The sequence below is a fragment of the Phoca vitulina genome, unplaced genomic scaffold, assembly GCF_004348235.1.
Source record: "Phoca vitulina isolate PV1807 unplaced genomic scaffold, GSC_HSeal_1.0 scaffold1, whole genome shotgun sequence".
NCBI classification, from domain to species: Eukaryota; Metazoa; Chordata; class Mammalia; order Carnivora; family Phocidae; genus Phoca; species Phoca vitulina.
The window spans coordinates 68,877,062-68,895,390 of record NW_022589704.1 but is presented as its reverse complement, the minus strand read 5'-3'; the positions used below and the strand labels follow the sequence as shown (position 1 = coordinate 68,895,390).

The 18,329-nt window shown below is 35.6% G+C and overlaps 1 protein-coding gene across 1 annotated transcript in view; it reads left to right on the top strand.

Moving 5' to 3' along the window:
• The first annotated feature begins 1,424 nt into the window (after positions 1 to 1,424).
• SLC4A10 (solute carrier family 4 member 10) overlaps positions 1,425 to 18,329 on the top strand; it is a 301,442-nt gene continuing 284,537 nt past the window's right edge. The window contains exon 1 of the mRNA XM_032409423.1: positions 1,425 to 2,048. Within this exon, the coding sequence (XP_032265314.1) occupies positions 2,001 to 2,048 (48 nt within the window). The 5' untranslated portion in view covers positions 1,425 to 2,000. The remainder of the gene's footprint in view (positions 2,049 to 18,329) is intronic.

The window sequence follows — 18,329 nt, the reverse complement described above, 5'->3', positions numbered from 1 at the left end:
ATTCCACTCCCTAGTGATGCTTTTCTTCCCAGAAGTTATCTATTCTATTCTTATCTTCTTCATTGGGACTTGTTTATTATGTGGAAATATTTTCTCAGGATATGGGCCTTAATTCTAAAGTCTTTAGAGTGTAAGATAGAAGTAGTGGGTTAAATGAGGATCACTTTCTTTCCTCACTTTTCTTTTTGCTAAGCTAGCATTCAGTGTTTTGGATCAGAGAACTGTAGAGATATGGGCTTGCTGGATCTCTAGAAGTAGAATGTCTGCTGTTGAAACTCTGGCTAAGTCCTATTATGTTGATAGAAATAGTAGCTCTAGCATATAGTGAACACTCAGGAAATAGTTGTTCTAGCAAAGTACCTACATGGTTTAATAATATACACTGTAGGAAAATATTGATTAAATGTAATTTAAAATACTATCTTATTTTTATTTTGCCTCTTGGAATAAAAAAGTCAGACTTTTTCGTAGTGATATTTGAATTCTTTTTGAACAAATATAAACTGGATGACTTAGGGTTTCCTAATGAGATAGAAATAATCTTTCTAGAGAGGTTATCACTTTTCTTCTATTAAGTTTGTGATAATCTACTGTGGTCATGTGAGTGGAAAGAGAGTTTTTATTTATCAGTCCATGGTAGAAAGTCAAGTTGGACCCCAAATTAGCAAATTCCCAATCAGCATCTTGTTATTTAAGTCCTTGGTATCATCTCTATGTGCTGTGCACAGAGTTGCTACTCAAATATATTAATCATTATAGTTTATAAAAAAATGTTTTCTTATCATCAAAATAATAGTTTATTATAAAGAATTGTATTGAGAAGGTAAACAGATGAAATTTATTAATAATTCCACCTATGAGGAATGTTGTGGAAAATTTTGGTGTGTTGCTGAAAATAATTTAATATTCACTCCTGCTGATGAATGTTTTTTAAATCTGGTGAAAATCTTATTTAAGATAAGCTATCTGAATAATTTTTAGTCATACTCTTTTAACCCCTCTTCATTTGTAACCTCTGTACTCAGTCTGGGATTCAGTGATACATGGGCTTCATTACTTAAAATACTCTGGATCTACAATTAATTCTAGGAAATATGTGGTCACTCAACAGCCATTATCACCTTCTTTTCCCTACAAAAAAGCTCCTCTGACTCATTTTCTCCCATGGTTAGAGAATCCTGTACTCCTCTTTTGTTGAGACTTTTAAGGCAAAAGGGTACATGCTTAGGCTACTCTTGTCAGATTCATTTTCTTTTCAAAATGCTTGAGTATCTTGATAATTGTTACTATCAAAATACTTTCTTCCCTTATTATTTTTATTGGGAAATCATAGAAAAATATATTTTATTTGTGATAGTGTGTGACTTACCCAAGTTTCTCATAATTAAAATATTGAAAGTATCTGTCTGCCCAATTCTTACTGAGTCAACAATGACTTAAATGATTTTGTTAATGCATAGTTCAGTCTCACTAAGGCATGTCAATTTTGATGTCGTCTTTTCTGTTTTTAAAGACCCCCTGTACTTGGAGCAGGACATCTGGTACACCTTATTAGCATCCTCTTGTTTGCACTATGCCTCCTTCTCTGTGGGGCTCTGGGAAGGAAGTGAAGTGCCTCAAAGTGTTAAAGTCTGGCTGAGCTGGTTGGAGTCCCCCTTGGATGAGTCTGTATAAGAAGTTAGCATCTTAGGTGGGATTCTTAATGTCTACTAGACTTGCAGCATTGCAGGCTGTATTTTATACCAGTAGCCAGGTGTGGGCAGTGACACAGGGCTTGGGAGATCGCTCTTACCGGCCCAGGGATCCAAGGCATTCAGTGCAAAACCTGGCCAGCAGCCCGAGTGAGTAGGAGCCATGTGACTCTGGTGAGTTGGAGTGTGCAATTGCCTCCTGCTTCAGAGCTACCTGATCCGAATACTAAGCAGAGCGAGTGCCGGGCTGAGTGTAGGACACTGAAGACACTGCAGAGAAAGGTGCTTATTCCAGAGGCGTTACAAAACATGGAGATTAAAGACCAGGGAGCTCAAATGGAGCCGCTGCTGCCTACGGTAAGAGACAACCTGCTGTCACAGATTAACCGCGTTTGCTGTAAAACCTGTCAGGCAAGCGGTCGGCTGGCTAGATGCAGTGATCGTACTTTTGGGGTGGTGGATAGCTCCCACGACATATGGACAGGGGTCTCCTCCCATCTCGGGTGACTGAAATGCATAACGCAAAGCACATGATTTTTTCCCCCGTCTTCTCAATATGGATGCACTACGGTGATGAAATGTCTCATGTCTGTTGCTGTTGGAAGAGATGGCTAGGTTTTAGCAGCAGGGGCAGCTGTGTGTCTCTCTTCCAGCCGGTTTCTGCCTATCTCTGTTTCTCAGGCTGTGCAGTGGTGGCTGAAGACCCTGCAAAGAAGCGCCCCCTTTTTTATCATATTCCATTCATGATAAATTTCCTCCCTATGCCTCACCCCCCTGGCAGTGAGGTAAGGGAATCTGCTGCTGTTGCAGCTCCAGAGATTTAGTCTGCAGAAACCAGGGGAAAGGAGAACAGGAGGATTTGTGTGTGTGTGTGTATTCTGTCAGTCTCTTAAAAGGAAATGTGTCATGGTTCACATACAAAGAAGGTGTGTGTTTTGGGGGGACAAGCAGACAATTCAGTGTTGAATATCTGAAAGGTTCCTGAATTGTCATTTAGAAAAAGCCTGTTTATTTCTGGGTCTTAAGACACCTCCCTAGATCTAATTCTTGGGTAAGTTGTCGGTTTGCCTATCCTCTCCACAATCTCTCTGGCTGGCTCACAGACTTTGTAGCTCTTCAGGCAACATCTTTCTCAGTCTGGAGCAGCTGATGTTGCTGTGTTCAAGGAAAAAAAGAAAAACAACAACAACAGTATTTTCTTGACGCAACAGAAATGCCAAATGTCAGCTTCCAGCCATCTATCAGCACTATCACAGCTCAGAGCAGCAGAAATCTCCTCCCTGCGCCAAACCAGGAAAAGGGGCTCTTCTCAGCTCTCTGTTACTCAGGTTGGTGACCCACCTTGCAGACTAGGGACTGGCAGCAGGCTGTCCATTTCCAAGTCCATTTCTAGGCTTTGAACACATCTTTACATCAAATGATACCTCAGGGGGAGTGGGCAAATTCTGGGCCACTGTATTTTTAGGACTTTACCTCTCCTGCTGGGCTCAAAATCTGCAAAAGATGCCAGTTTGCATCCGGAATTGGCTGTGGCTACTGAGCATGCTCAGTTCTCCTCAGGACGCTAGATCTGGGCCGGGAGGGAGCAGGAGGATGGGAAGAATGCAGGCATCACTACCACGAATGGAGCCTAAATAAAGAGCAGGGGCAGTGAGGGAAAAAAGAAAGCATATCAATTAGCCTTGCCTGCTTAAAAGTAGAGACATTTCTTTATGGATCAAAGTAGAGTTGTTTTATAAAAATGAGAGTAAAAGATTTGTCTATCTTCCCAAACTTGAATAGATACATAAATTAGGATTCTGTGGGTACTCAGAATAAAGAATGACAAGAATATCAGAGAACAATTGTTCCTCGGATAAAAGGAAGGAACTATACATAGGAATTGAGGGATGGGGATTTAGTAAAGGTTAGGATATAGGGGAAAAACCCTGTTTGTAGGGGGAAGGGGTTTGGAAATTGTCCTAGAAAAGCAGGCTGAAGTCAGTTTGATGTGGCATGAGTTGCCACTTGCCGGGAACACTTAAAGGGTTTAGGATGAAATGAGGATTAACAGGATGGATTTAGAAGGGGATAACATTACTGTGCTAGATGGGCAATCAGAGTGTGGCTTAAAGGAACAGAGGAAATACAAGTGTGGCTAGAAAAGAAGGTTCATAATCAGTCTGATGGAAATTTTTGAAGAGTCAAAGATTGCATTTTACGTGGATAATGGCCAGTACAGAATAGTTACATAGTTACATACCTTAATGGCAAAAGAAGATCATGCTAGCAGTTCATTATATGAAGAAGAAACTGGAGAGGCTAAAAAGGATGCTGAATTACTAGCCTACTTTTATATTTATATAGTATTTTCAGCTTTTCCAATTGCTTTTATGCCGCCCCTTTTTTAGTTTTCAAACAATCATGTTAAGTAAAGCAGATTTTATTATTTTAATTTTAAAAATGAGAAATTGAGGCACAAGGAGTTGGAATAACATGTCTAAGGTCACACAGTATTGAAGCCAGTACTAGAATATAGGTCTTCTAAAACTAGTTCAGAAAAAAAGCACTTTTTCTTTTTTTTTTTTTTACATTACATTATTAATCAGTCTTATCATAATCAGATCCTGGTCTGGAGTTTTTCTACTTGGAAGAGAAAGGAAGAAATAGCTTTGGACTCTGTTTCAGAAAATTAATCAGATGACTTTGCAAATAATTATGTAAGAGGCAATATGGCATAGTATTTAAAAACAGTCTAGTAGGTCTCAGCACTGCTATTTATATGCTCTATGATCTTGGGGACGTGATAAGCCTTAGTTTCTTCAACTGAAAAATGGGAAGGGAATGGTACATATCTCTTGGGTTTTGTAAGGAGTGATTCAAATAATCGATGTGAAGTATCTGTGATTTAGTAAGTTCTCAATAAAACTTAGCAGCTAGTAGGGAGGAAAGGGAGGAAAACATTCTTTTTAAGCCTCCAAGGTTTACCTTCATTTACTGTATATAAAGTTCGTTTTAAGGGTGTGAGTGAAGGAGGTCCTGACATGTTTCCTTTCTTTTTTTTCCCCCCTCAGTCCCCCCTAGGGAGCTTTAAAGATAATTTTCTTTTGTTGGATGAGGCATCTTTGCATTTTATAGGCCCTTGTCACTCTAAAGGTTAGGACGTTCAGTTCTTCTAGGCCCAGAATACAGTCTGGCCTTGATAGCACCTGAAGCTATGGATCAAGCTGTGTTCAGAAGATTCCTCCATTTATTAAAAGTCTATTGTTGGCCAAACATTTTCTTGGGGCTGGGAATACAGCACTGAACATCTTAGATGGACAAAACCCTGTCCACATGGAGCTCACAATCTAGCTAGTCTATAGATAGAGCTTTATTTAACTTGTTGAGAAAAAGTGCTGTTTTCTCCTCAACTATTTAACCATTGTTATAAGCTGTTTGACTTTGGTGGATATGGAGACTATATGTCATAGTAATGATGGTGATATCACTTTAGTAAAGATAGAATTAATCTTTTGAAATGAAGCCAGGAATTTAGGATATTGCATAGGACTTCAAATATTTCATTGACATTCAGAGTTGAATTTGCTTCTAGGAGTAACCTGACAATCTTTAAATTACTAGACCATGGAAGAGACTTATAGGAGAATATTTTTATAACAAATATTTTTATCTTATGCCATTTAATTTGGGGTGATGTTGTAGTGGTTCCATGTTGGATCCCTTCTAAAATTCTGCTGTCCTAAAAGGAACTTATTTTAAGTTGAACTTGCTTATAAAACTGCCCTGAGGTATGGAACTAGAGTAAAGATCACTTTTTAAAGGTAATTTGTTGGTGTAGAGTAGATGATGGAATATTGTACCTTTTAAAAATGCTAATTCTAGATTTCCAAATGGCCCAATTTATTGCTTTATTTGTGAAAAAAAGTTATGAAAAATCTTCTATATTATTAAATTAAGGAAAGGGAAATGGGACTAAAATGTCAAATAACAAAAAGAATACATAAGTTGGCTAAGTAATATTAGTATTTTTATTTTACTTAAATTGTAATTTAGATTATAATACTAATTTAAAGAAAACATACTCTCGTAGTAATACATAGGAAACAAGATGCCGTATAATAAATCAATTCTCGGGCGCCTGGGTGGCTCAGTTGGTTAAGCGACTGCCTTCAGCTCAGGTCATGATCCTGGAGTCCCGGGATTGAGTCCCACATCGGGCTCCCTGCTCGGCGGGGAGTCTGCTTCTCCCTCTGACCCTCCTCCCTCTCATTCTCTCTGTCTCTCATTCTCTCTCTCGCAAATAAATAAAATCTTTAAAAAAAAAATTAAAAAAAAAGAAATCAATTCTCCTTTTCCCCTTTATAACTTGAATTATTACTCTACAATGGTGAGTGACTATAGAAATTAACATATGTATAGGATGCTAAGGTAGTAATGAGTGGTAGAGTCTAAAGCCTACAAGTATTAAGTTTATGCTAAAAATATTGAGGTCAGATGAGGAAGTGAGATCGCTTTTCATGAAGAATTAGAAAATATCTGGACAAAGCTCTGGAACTCAAATAGAGTCAGCGAGCACAGCCAAAAAAAAAATCACACTTCCAAGGTATCATTTCTTTCTCACCTTAGGATGATGGTTGCTTCAGAAGTCTAAACAGGGCAAGACCGGCTACAGTGTATTGCAAGATGCTTCAAGTGAATGGGGAAATGTGGGTGCCACGCTCAATACTTTTGTGTAGAGAAACTCTACCTTTCCTACCATTCTCATACCTCATAGGATACATGACACTTGATCATTTGGCTTTCTGTGAGAATACCACTTTCAATCTGTATAGTAATATTAGTTAAGTTTTATTTATTTTTAGATAAATGTAAATTAAAGTTCTAATATATTGTCTCATGTAAAAGAGTTGTTTCAGATACCCCTTGGAGGTATGTTGCTCATTTAGAAAAAGGGAATAACTAATATTTAATGCATCTATTTTATGGAATCATAAATGTTTTGGTCAGAAAAGGACTATAAAGCTCAATTGCATATTTTGGACTAACTCCTTAATTTACACATGGTGAAACTGGACACCCAGAGATAAGAAGATGTATTTAAGGTCATTCTGCTTACACTAGTTAATGGCAGGGCTTGGCCTAGAGTCCAAATCTCTTGTTTCTTTCCATCTTTGTATAGTCCCTCTTCTATTTTTTTTTAAAGATTTTATTTATTTATTTGACAGAGAGAGAGAGAGAGAGCGCACAAATAGGCAGAGCGGCAGGCAGAGGGAGAGGGAGAAGCAGGCTCACACTGGGATCATGACCTGAGCTGAAGGCAGATGCTTAACCAACTGAGCCACCCAGGCGCCCCTGTGTAGTCCCTCTTCTAGCATAGAGTAAACATCTGATTAAAATGATGATGGTAATTAGACAATCTTTATGAAGTGATAAGAAATATTGTCTCAGGCTCACACTAAGCACAGACATCTCTAGTCTTCATGATGATTCTGAAAGGTTGCTAATGTTATCCAGCCTTACAAGTAAGAAATTGAGGCTGAGAAGATTGAGTAAGTTACCCAGATTCACATAGCTAGTAAGTACTGAGCTAGGATTTGAAAATATTGCATCTAATTAAAAAGTGACTGTTCTCTTTAATTAGAACCAATTAAAAAATAAAAGGAATACCATTATAAAATGGGCTTTCTCATCTACTTCTTCAAAAGTGAAAGTATTCTGATATAAGATCTTATAAAATTAAGATACTGCAGGCCACATATTGCATGATTCCATTTATATAAAAACTTCAGAATAAGCAAATCCTTAGAGACTAAAGTAGATTAGTGGTTGCCAGAGCCTGGGGCAAAATTGAAGAGTGATTGCTAACATCTATGGGTTTCTTTTTTGAGTGATGGAAATATTTTGGTGTTACATAGTGGTGATGTTTGTATAACATTGTGAATTATACTGAATTGTATACTGCAAAATGTCAAATTTTACCTAAAAAATATCGCAAAAAAATGTAAGTTATTGTTTAATCATTATCACTAATAGGGAAAAAACTGAGGATCTAAACAATTCTTATGTAAATCATATTTATATATATAAATCAAGAAAAGGGCAAGTGGAATATATATTCATGAAAATTTACAATGCACATATACATATACGCATATGCACACACACACACACCCTGGATAGTCTTTACCACAAAATTTATTCTTTTTGTCAAGACAGTGCTGAGGTTGGTCAGGGTTTCAGTAAACTATTTGCAGACCTAGAGGTCTTTTGGAATATATCTTCAAAGCTGAGTTACGAGAGTATATAGCATATCCTATGTATGGGAGAGGAAGAGAACTATTTAACTTGGGTCAAATTGTTATTTTTTTCCCTCCAAATCATTTTTCTGAACTTTCTCTTGATATACTTTAAACTTTAACATAAGGAACATCAGAACACCTAAATTTCTAGGAAAATATATTTTTTTCCATTATACCTCACTTTGTGTTACCAACATTTTTTTAAGGCCATTGTTGGTCTAGCCTCATATAGTGTTATGTTACTATAGACTATAATAAATTCCAAGGAAAACATTGATTCATTATCAGTCAATAGTGATTTTCAAAGTATGTTTCTTCTAAGATCTTATGATGCTTAAGGAGATCTTTTGCATATAATAAATACATATATATAATTTACATATCATAAAATTCTCCCACTGTAAATGTACAATTCAATGATTGTCAGTAAATTTACAGAGCTGAGCAACCATCACTGCAATCCATTTTAGAACATTTCATTGTCCCAAAAAGCTTTCTCCAGCCCATGTGTAGTTAACAGCCACTTCTTCTGACCCTAGGCAATAATTAATCTACATTTTGCTGATTTGCTTTTTACCTCTGTAGATTTGCCTTTTCTGGACATTTAACATAAGTAGAATTGTACAGTAGGTAGTCTTTTGCATCTGGCTATTTTCACTTAAGTGAACCATTCTTGACGTCCATTCATGTTGTAGCATGTATCAGAAGTTTGTTCCTTTTTATTGCTGGAAAGTATCACATCGTATGGGTGACAAACATTTTGTTTATTGAGAGTTTGGTCATTTGTATAGTTTCTAACTTTAGGCTATTATAAATGGTGCTGCTATAAATTTTCATGTATATGTCTCTATGTGGACATATATTTACATTTCTCTTGGGTAGAGTCCTATGAGTGGAATTACTGGATCATATAATGAGTTTATGTATAGTGTTCAAAGAAATTGCGAGACTCTTTTTCAATGAGGTTGTGCCATTTTACATATACCACCTGTACATAATATAAGGGTTTTGGTTTCTCCACATTTTTGCCAACACTTGATATTGTTTGTCTTCTTGACTGGTCATTTTAATGAGTGTGAAGTGGTATGCTGTTGTGATTTTGATTTGCATTTTCATAATGAGTAATTGTCTTAGTCCATTTGGTTACTGTAACAAAATATCATAGACTGGGTGGTTTATTAACAATAAAAATTTATTTTGCACAGTTCTGGAGGCTAGGAAGTCCAAGATCATAGAGCAGCAGGCTTGGTATCTGGTGAGAGCCCATTCCTGGTTTATAGATGGGCATCTTTTGGCTGTGTTCTCACATGGCAGAAGGGGAGGAGAGCTCCCTGGCACCTCTTTTATAAAAGACCTACCCAAAGGCCCTACCTTCTAATACCATGACTTTGAGGGCTAGATTCCAATATACGAATTTTGGGGAAACAAAAACATTCAGTCTATAGCACTAATGATGTTGAACGTCTTTTTATGTGCTTATTAGCCATTTATATATCTTCTTTGATGAAATGCCTATTAAAATATTTTGTTCATTTTCAAATTGGTTATTTTGTTGTCTTCTTGACTTAAAAGAGTTTTCTTTATTTTTTAAATTTTTTAAAAGAATTTTATTTATTTATTTGACAGAGAGAGACAAAGCGAGAGAAAGAACATGAGCAGGGGGAGTGGGAGAGGGAGAAGCAGGCTTCCTGCTGAGCAGGGAACCTGATGCGGGGCTCGATCCCAGGACCCTGGGATCATGACCTGAGCCGAAGGCAGATGCTTAACGACTGAGCCACCCAGGGCCCCAAGAGTTTTCTTTTATATATATATGTGTATATATTGGATACAACTTCCTTTTCGGAAATACGATCTGCAAATATTTTCTCACTGTCTGGCCTTGTCTTAACTTTTTTAATGGTGACTTTTGGAATACAAAAGTTTTTAATTTTGACAAAGTGCAATTTATCAATTTTTTTCTTTTATTGATTGTGCTTTTGTTATTGAATTTAAGAAATCTGCCTAAACCAAGCCCACAAAGATTTTTATTGTATGTTTTTTTTCTAGGAGTTTTATAGTTTCGATTCTTACATATAAATCAATGATCTGTTTTGAGTTAATTTTTGTGTATGGTGTGAAGTTAGAGTCTAAATTCTTTGCATATATATATATATATATATATATATATATCCAATTGCCCAAGCACCATTTGTGGAAAAGGCCACCTTTTTCCATTGAATTTTCTTGCCAGCTTTGTTGAAAGTAACTATCAATAGAAGGTCATTTTTTCTGGGCTCTGAGTTCTGTTCTGTTTATCTATATGCATTTCCTTACCCTAATACCACATTGTCTTGATTATTGAGGTTTCATGTGAAATTTGAAATCAAGTAGCGATTAAGTTCTTCATCTTTGTTCTTCTTTTTCTGAATTGTTTTGGCTATTTAGGTTCTTTGTACTTCCATATGAATTTTAGGATCTACTTATTGATTTCTACAAAAAAAACCTGCAAAGATTTTGATAAGGATTGTTTTAAACTTACAGATCAATTTGGGGAGAATTGCCATCTTGGCAATATTGAGTCTTACAAAACACATACATGGACTGTCTCTGTCTATGTATTTAGATCTTTAATTTCTTATGGCAATGTTTTGTAGTTTTATTTTCTTTTTAGTGAGGACTTCTAAGTACTATATCAAGGTTGACACAAAAATTTCTGGATGCCATTTACATACAAGTTCCTATGTTAAGTTTAGGCCATTTCCAAATAGTTCAGGACTCCAAGGGTCTTCCAAGAGAATGGAAATAGTGATTAATCTATGGGATTGAGTGGGATAGAGGGATAAAGTATTATAGCCAAAGACTTGGTATGGTTTTGACTTAGTGATAAAGTCCTTACATCAGTATCATCAAGACTTGATGATTCATCATGAAAATTATGCTCTAAGGATCTAATAAGCAAGTTTTTTTTAAGAAGAATTTTCCCATTGCATATTGAATGTGTTAGGTTGCTGGAGTGCCTCCAACATTTATTGTACCTATGCTTCTTCTAGCTTATTCTGAGAAACCAATATTATTTAGAGAAGGTGATTGCTTCCTAAAGACTTTTTTTTTAATTAATGGGGCTTTGATATCAAAGATGATAACCTAGTCACATTCCAGAAAGCAAGTGCCATAAAAAGTAGTTAGGTATATAACTGCCAGATGGAATCAAAACAGCTCTGCTGATGAAGCACATTTCATTATTGTTAGATTCACTCTGTTCCTTTCATAAGTACAGAGGTGATTTTCTGTTGATATTTAAGCTGCTCTTGGAATAAGCCTATCCAAACTCTTCTGAATTGCTCAGAAACAAGATTGTGGTTAAAAAATGGAAAAACATGTAGACATCAAGACATAGACCTAATGTATAATTTAATTTGTTATTTAAGTGCATATCATGTACCTTGTGTTTTATTAATGAATAATGTTATAATATAAATGCCTGCCCCAAAATCTGATATTATATAATTTTACAAAGCACTTCCAGGAGATATTTTTTTTTCCTCCTAAACAAAGGGATTGTTATTGAAACTTTGAATTCAAGCTGCATCAGAATGATTAAGAGGGCTCATTAAAAAATGCAAGTCCTGGGACTTACTTAAACTTGAAGACTTGAATATCAAGGAGGTAGCGCCAATAAGCAAGAAATATAAAAACTGCGTAGGTGATTCTTATGTACACTAAAGTTTGAGAATATTTACCTTAAAAAATTAACTGAAAACTTATAGTATGTCTGAATTGTTTTAGCTGTGGGAATGCTAGAAGACCAAATCTTGCAAAAAAAAAAAAGAGAGAGAGCTATTTTTTATAGATCATAATGGATTACAAAATTGCTTACTGCTTATTTTACTCATTTAGCATTTATTACATATTACATATCACTTTGCAATTTATATGTATATATAAAATTACTTTTACTCATATATAAATACACATACATATAACTTGTTTCCTTAATTAGAGTGCTAGATTCTTAAAAGCAGAGTCTATTTCACATAATTCTGTGCTGCTCTCTAACAGAGCCAAGTGCAGGCAAGTCCTTCTTAAACATATCATGGGTAGTATATTAAGCAGCAACATTAGTAGACATCAGTTGTCAAGAGCTTAAACTTTGGAGTCAGACCGTTCTAACTGTTCCAATTAAGTATGTATGCCAGCTTTGGCAAGTTTCCCAGCTGTTCACAGCCTCATTTTTCTTACCTATAAAATAGGAATGATAACAATAATAATATCTACCTCGCAGGCTCATGAGAATCAATAAATTATGTACATATAAAGTACATAATTATGTATACACATTCATATATAAGTTATACTGTTTGGAAGAATTACTCAAAAATGATAGCTATCATTGGTATGACTACTGGAGTAATATTCTCCTTTGATTGAAAATAATTGCACCAAAGATTTTTATACCCAATATGCATAGTTAATAACGAATTATTGATTTAATAATGCTTAGTCAATAACTTGATTTATCCATTTGAGAGTAATAAGATGCAAGCCAATAATATAATCTGTTAAGTATAACAAAATATATTTTTCCTAATTCTAAAATTAATACTTATTCTTTAAAGTGGGTTAGAAAACACAGAAAAGCAAATATAAAAGAAAAAATTCATTTTGTTATTTTTTAGCTTCTTATTTTGAGACAAATTTTGCACACAATAATTGCAACAATAGTACAAAGAGTTCCCATATACCTTTCATTCACTTTGCCATAATATTAACGTCTTACATAACTATAGTTAATAATCAAAAGGAAATGAACATTAGTACAATTCTGTTAAATAAGCCACAGTATTTATTAGGATATCGAAGGACTAATATCTTTTTTCTGTTCTAGGATCCCATTTTGTGTTTAGGTATCATGTCTCTTTAATCATCTCCAATTTGTGAGTTATTCCCTACCTTTCATAACCTTGACACTCTTGAAGTATACAGGGCATTTTTTTTTTTTTTTTTGGTAGATTCTCTCTCCATTTGTGTCTGTGAGGTTCTCATAATGAGATTGGGGTTATGCATTTATTGTCAAGAATACCACTGAAGTGATGCTTCCTTCTCAGTGAGTTATATCAGGGGATAGATGAAGTCTTATCTTGGGGGATGTTAACCTTGATTAGGGAGGTCTCTGCTGGGTTTTCTTTTTTCTTTTTTTAAAGATTTTATTTATTTATTTGACAGAGAGAGAGACAGCGAGAGAGGGAACACAAGCACGGGGAGTGGAGAGGGAGAAGCAGGCCTCCCGCTGAGCAGGGAGCCAGATGCGGGACTCGATCCCAGCACCCTGGGACCGTGACCCAAGCCGAAGGCAGACGCTTAACGACTGAGCCACCCAGGCGCCCCTCTGCTGGGTTTTCGACTGTAAAATTAAAAATCTCCCCTTTGTAATAATGAATATCTTGAGGAGATAACTTGAAGACCATTGCGAATGTCCTATTTTTCCTCAACTCTTTGCCCACAAATTTTAGCGTTCATCAGTGACTATTTCCTGCTTATTATTTATGTATTACTGTGGTATTTGCCTATTGATTTTCTGTCTCATTCTTTCTGCGTTCCGAAATCGGGGTTTTTTCTGTAGGGAAGAGCAGTCACATAGCCTCCATTTATTCATTCAATTGCTCATTTCAGTACGGACTCAGAGCTATTTATTTTATTTGTGGGCCATATTCTAACACTCTCACTTCCAGTTTTGTTGCTCCAGCGTTTTCATCTTTGGACGTTAGGAGCTCCTTCAACAAGCTCTCATTCTTTTTTTTTTTTTTTTTTTAAGATTTTATTTATTTATTTGAGAGAGAGAGAGAGAGAGAGAGAGCACATGAGAGGGGGGAGGGTCAGAGGGAGAAGCAGACTCCCTGCTGAGCAGGGAGCCCGATGCGGGACTCGATCCCGGGACTCCAGGATCATGACCTGAGCCGAAGGCAGTCGCTTAACCAACTGAGCCACCCAGGCGCCCAACAAGCTCTCATTCTTTTTGAGCACTTCCTTAGTGTTTGGAGCTAAGATTTCCCAGGGTCATCTTGTATTTTCTCTGCCTCAGCCCCAGAATTGGTCATTTCTTCAAGGAGCTACTAGGCTAATTTTTGAGGCTACATATAAATATTGCCAAAATTCCTTCCAGAAAGATTATAGAACCGGTTTTTATTTCCACTAGAAGCCTCACAGGTATTTTTAAAACGTTGGTGATTGACAACATTTTGCTAACACTTTCTTTTGTATTCCATTTCCAACTTTACTATAGGTTGTGTTTCTCTCTGAAGTATTTTTTTTTTTTTTTTTTAAATCACAGTTCTGAAGACTGTTGAACGATTTGGAAAATTCTTCAGTTTGTTCACCTTACTCAAATTATTACCAAAATTCTGCTTATAGTTACTAGCTTATCTTTTTTTTTTTTTTTTATACAGGGCTCCTTTGTACAGTGAAGATATGAAACTCTAGCCCCATCATTGCAGATCCATACTAGATACCATTTTGGCCATGAAAATTTTCAGTCATCTTTGAATGAATGAAATATTTCCCTTACTTCTTCAAAACCACAGACATTCTTTAAAACATTTTTTTTTTTAAGAATGAAGTTCATAGAGGTCTGTTTCACAAGGTGTTTCAGTGTCTTATCCTTTTTCTCAGCCTAACTGATTATTAGTCTATGATAGGCACTCAGGTTTTATTTGTTGCATTAAGATGATTCTTATGTACAGCATTTTCATCTTTACCACTCCTTAAGAAGAGACTGTCATTCTTATTTGAACCATCCAGGACCTTTCATGTCACCAAAACCATGTTGAAGAAGTACCTGAAGATCCTGATGACAAACTTGACAAAAGTAAAATTCTTAGACCTTTCTATATGTTGTTACTTAAATAAAACATGATGATTTAGACTGTGCTCATAACTCCCTGATTTAATAATTCTTTTTATCTTTATGTGGCTTGAAAAATATAATTAGTTCTTAAGAACTGATATTAGGGTTAATCTACTTTAATTCAAATAATTTAGTAAACAGTTGTACAACAGAAATTGTTTTACATTTGTCTTGGCATTGTAAGCTAGTACTTTCTATTTAGTTTTTAACATAAATATCCATTATAAATGGTTATCATAAGAACTAAACAACAACAAATCTTGAACATCCACTCTTTTAGCTTGATATTAGAAACTGCTTAGATACTAGTGCCAGTCTAATAAAGGAGCTGGAATTTCCAGTACAGACCATTTCTGTAACATAAAGTAATATAATATCTTGCCAAATCTTTATGAGGACAAAAATGCAGAAATGAGGAACTTAATATCAACTTTGTCCGCTTAAAAGATCAGTGAAGCTTTCTCATAATTCAGGAAATTTTAACTATGGTATATCCATTTAAAACATGCCGAATCAACCTTGAACCCAGCTTTGAAAAGATCAGCCTTTCACGAAATTTCTTCAAGTAGCTTATAATTTCACTTATTCCCTTTCATGATTTAAAAATATTATTCCATTTCCTTTTACATACTTAAACTTCCTTATATCTCTTCGACTAGGAATACTGAATTATATAGCTTTCTCATCTAAACAGATTTCTCCCATCTTTAGAAATGGTTGCATGATCTGGCACAGGTTAAAAAAGGGCTTATATCTTTAATTCCCTAGGACAGTGATGTATCTCAATGCAAAGTATCTAGTTAGCTCAGTAGCTCTCTTGATTTCAAGTAGGTCAAATATTTTAGAATGAATTCTACTACCTAACTTTCATGGTTACATTGAAACTTTTGACATTAGAATCATTTTTTCTTGGAAAAATATACTTTCCTGGTGTTTCTCTTGGTTCCTAAAATATCTTGAAAAGGGAATGAAGAGGCTTCAAAAGTTTATTGAATTGCAGATTGTTCCATAAAACAATAATTTGGTGATTATGTTTCAATAATTTATAAACACATATTTATATTTATCTCAAAAAGTACCTGCATATTTAGAAAACAAGAAGCATGAGTGCTTCACAAAATGCGATTGAACTTTAATACAAACATTAATATATGAACGGTTCATATATTTTAATGAATCTAAAATTTTAATTGATTCAATTACATTAATTACCTTTACGGCAGCTTTACTGTTAGACGAGAATGGAGGAGGTAAACAAGTAGCTTTTCTGTCTTTTAAGAAATGCAGCAAAGATTCCACCTACGTAGGATGTTATAGTAAAATGTGCCAATCATGGGCTTAAGAAACATTTTGCCCTGTTTTGGTAATGTCTTTGTGCAGACAATCCATGATAAAGGGAGAATCAGATCAGTACAAATAAGTAAGACTCAAAGATAATTCAGATTATCTTTTTAAGTCAATAGTTTCAGTGTTCTGTGGCCTTTTATGATATGGTCAGTCAGGTGTGGCCACAAAAAGAGACACAGAAGAAGGGGAGGAAAACAAAAATTTTCGTCCTTAGCGACCATTCTTCAAAGACAAAAAAACACACAAACTAAACACAATAAAATTTATTTATTAAAGATTTGGGGAACTTTTCGGACTACAATTTGAAATGACAATGAGGTTACAATAAGATAAGGACAAGATGGATCTTAATCCATCTAGCATTTCACAAAAGTGATTAGACATGTGAGAGTTAGAGACCATTTGATTTTCAGAAGTAATAATTGAATACTCAGAAACAATTGAAGAGGACATTATGCTAAGTGAAGTAAGCCAGACACAGAAAGACAAATACTGCATGATCTCACATATATGCGGAATCTAAAATAGTCAAACACACAGAAGCAGAGAGTAGAAGAGTGGTTGCTAGGGGATGGGGAGAAGAGGGTATGGGGAGGTGTGGGTCAAAGGTACAAGGTTTTAATTATGCAAAATAACACAGGAGGGGCTCAGAAAAGCCATGTTATACTGACAAGTCTTTGGAAAGGGTCTTGCCACCTGCTTTGCAGGGGCAAGGGGAAGTGCTAGCTTTTGGTTAGATGGCAGGGGACAGGAGCAAGGAAAAGTTTAGGCCAGAGCCTTTATACGGAAAGGCAAGGCAAGGCAAGCCAGGATAAACAGTTTAGAATTGTCTAGTTTAAATAATTCTGGTGGGCTTTGGGCTGTAGATGTGGTCCCTGGCCCTGGGATGATTTAGGGCAGGAGAATTATTGATTTGGCTGTGTGAGTTAGATGAGGAGGAAGTTGGTGGTATAGATTTGGGATTGGTTGGTTTGTATATGAAAAGTATATTTGTAGGCAAGTTGTTGTTATCTTTGGGATTTAGCTAGCCCTGAAAGGGATAGTCTCTCCTTCGGTCTGTAAGGCCCCAAATGCCAGATCATCAGTAATACCGAAAATAGGAAAATATAGTTACTATACATGGTTCTGTGATGAATAGATTCCAAGTAGACAAAACTAGAATCTACAAAAACAAATGGATATCCTGTATTAATCTATAAATTCTCTTTTAAGAGGAAATGGAGAAAGAGTACCTGTCAGGCTAAGTGTGACCATCCCACTTTATCTATATCCAAGTATAGGAAAGATTTTGGCAATTTCCAGTAACTTTTTCTCTCTTAGTTTTATATGCTCCCATGAAACTATGAGCTTTGATGGAAATTTTATTAAAAATTCCAGATATGCTTTTTTTTGTAATACACCTCTTGTGATAATATTTGCCTATAGCTAACATATATGTATAAACAAAACTTAATAAAGAGAATATGTATAGGGAAGACAACATATAATTCTAATTAGCCTCCCCCTGATTTTTCTCCCCAGGCTTTTACAAGTAGATTAGTGATTATTTTATGTTGGTCTGACTTTCTAATTACATATTCCTTTCTGATAAGCTGCTGCAGTGGTATTATATTATATGAATAAAGATACAAGAGTATCTTTACTCAAAGAGCACCCTTTGATTATTTTGGATAAAGCCTGCACAAGAAAACACTGTATTGTTTGGACTTGGTTATATTTTCAAGAAGTTAAGATTTTAGAAAATGTAATATTCCCAAAGAATTTAGTTTTGGCTGAACATTCAAATTGAAAATGAAGTAAGGAAATTTTACATAAATCTGAGCCAGTCAAAATAAAGAGCAATGAACATTTATCAAATGCAGAGAATGTGTTTGGAAACTTTTTAGATCTTATTCATTTTTGTTCACCTGAATTATATATAAAACTCCCCCCCCTTTTTTTTTTAAGATTTTGTTTATTCATTTGACAGAGAGAGACACAGTGAGAGAGGGAACACAAGAAGGGGGAGTGGGAGAGGGAGAAGCAGGCTCCCTGCTGAGCAGAGAGCCCGATGCAGGGACTCCATCCTGGGATCGTGACCTGAGCCGAAGGCAGACGCCCAATGACTGAGTCACCCAGGCACCCCTACAA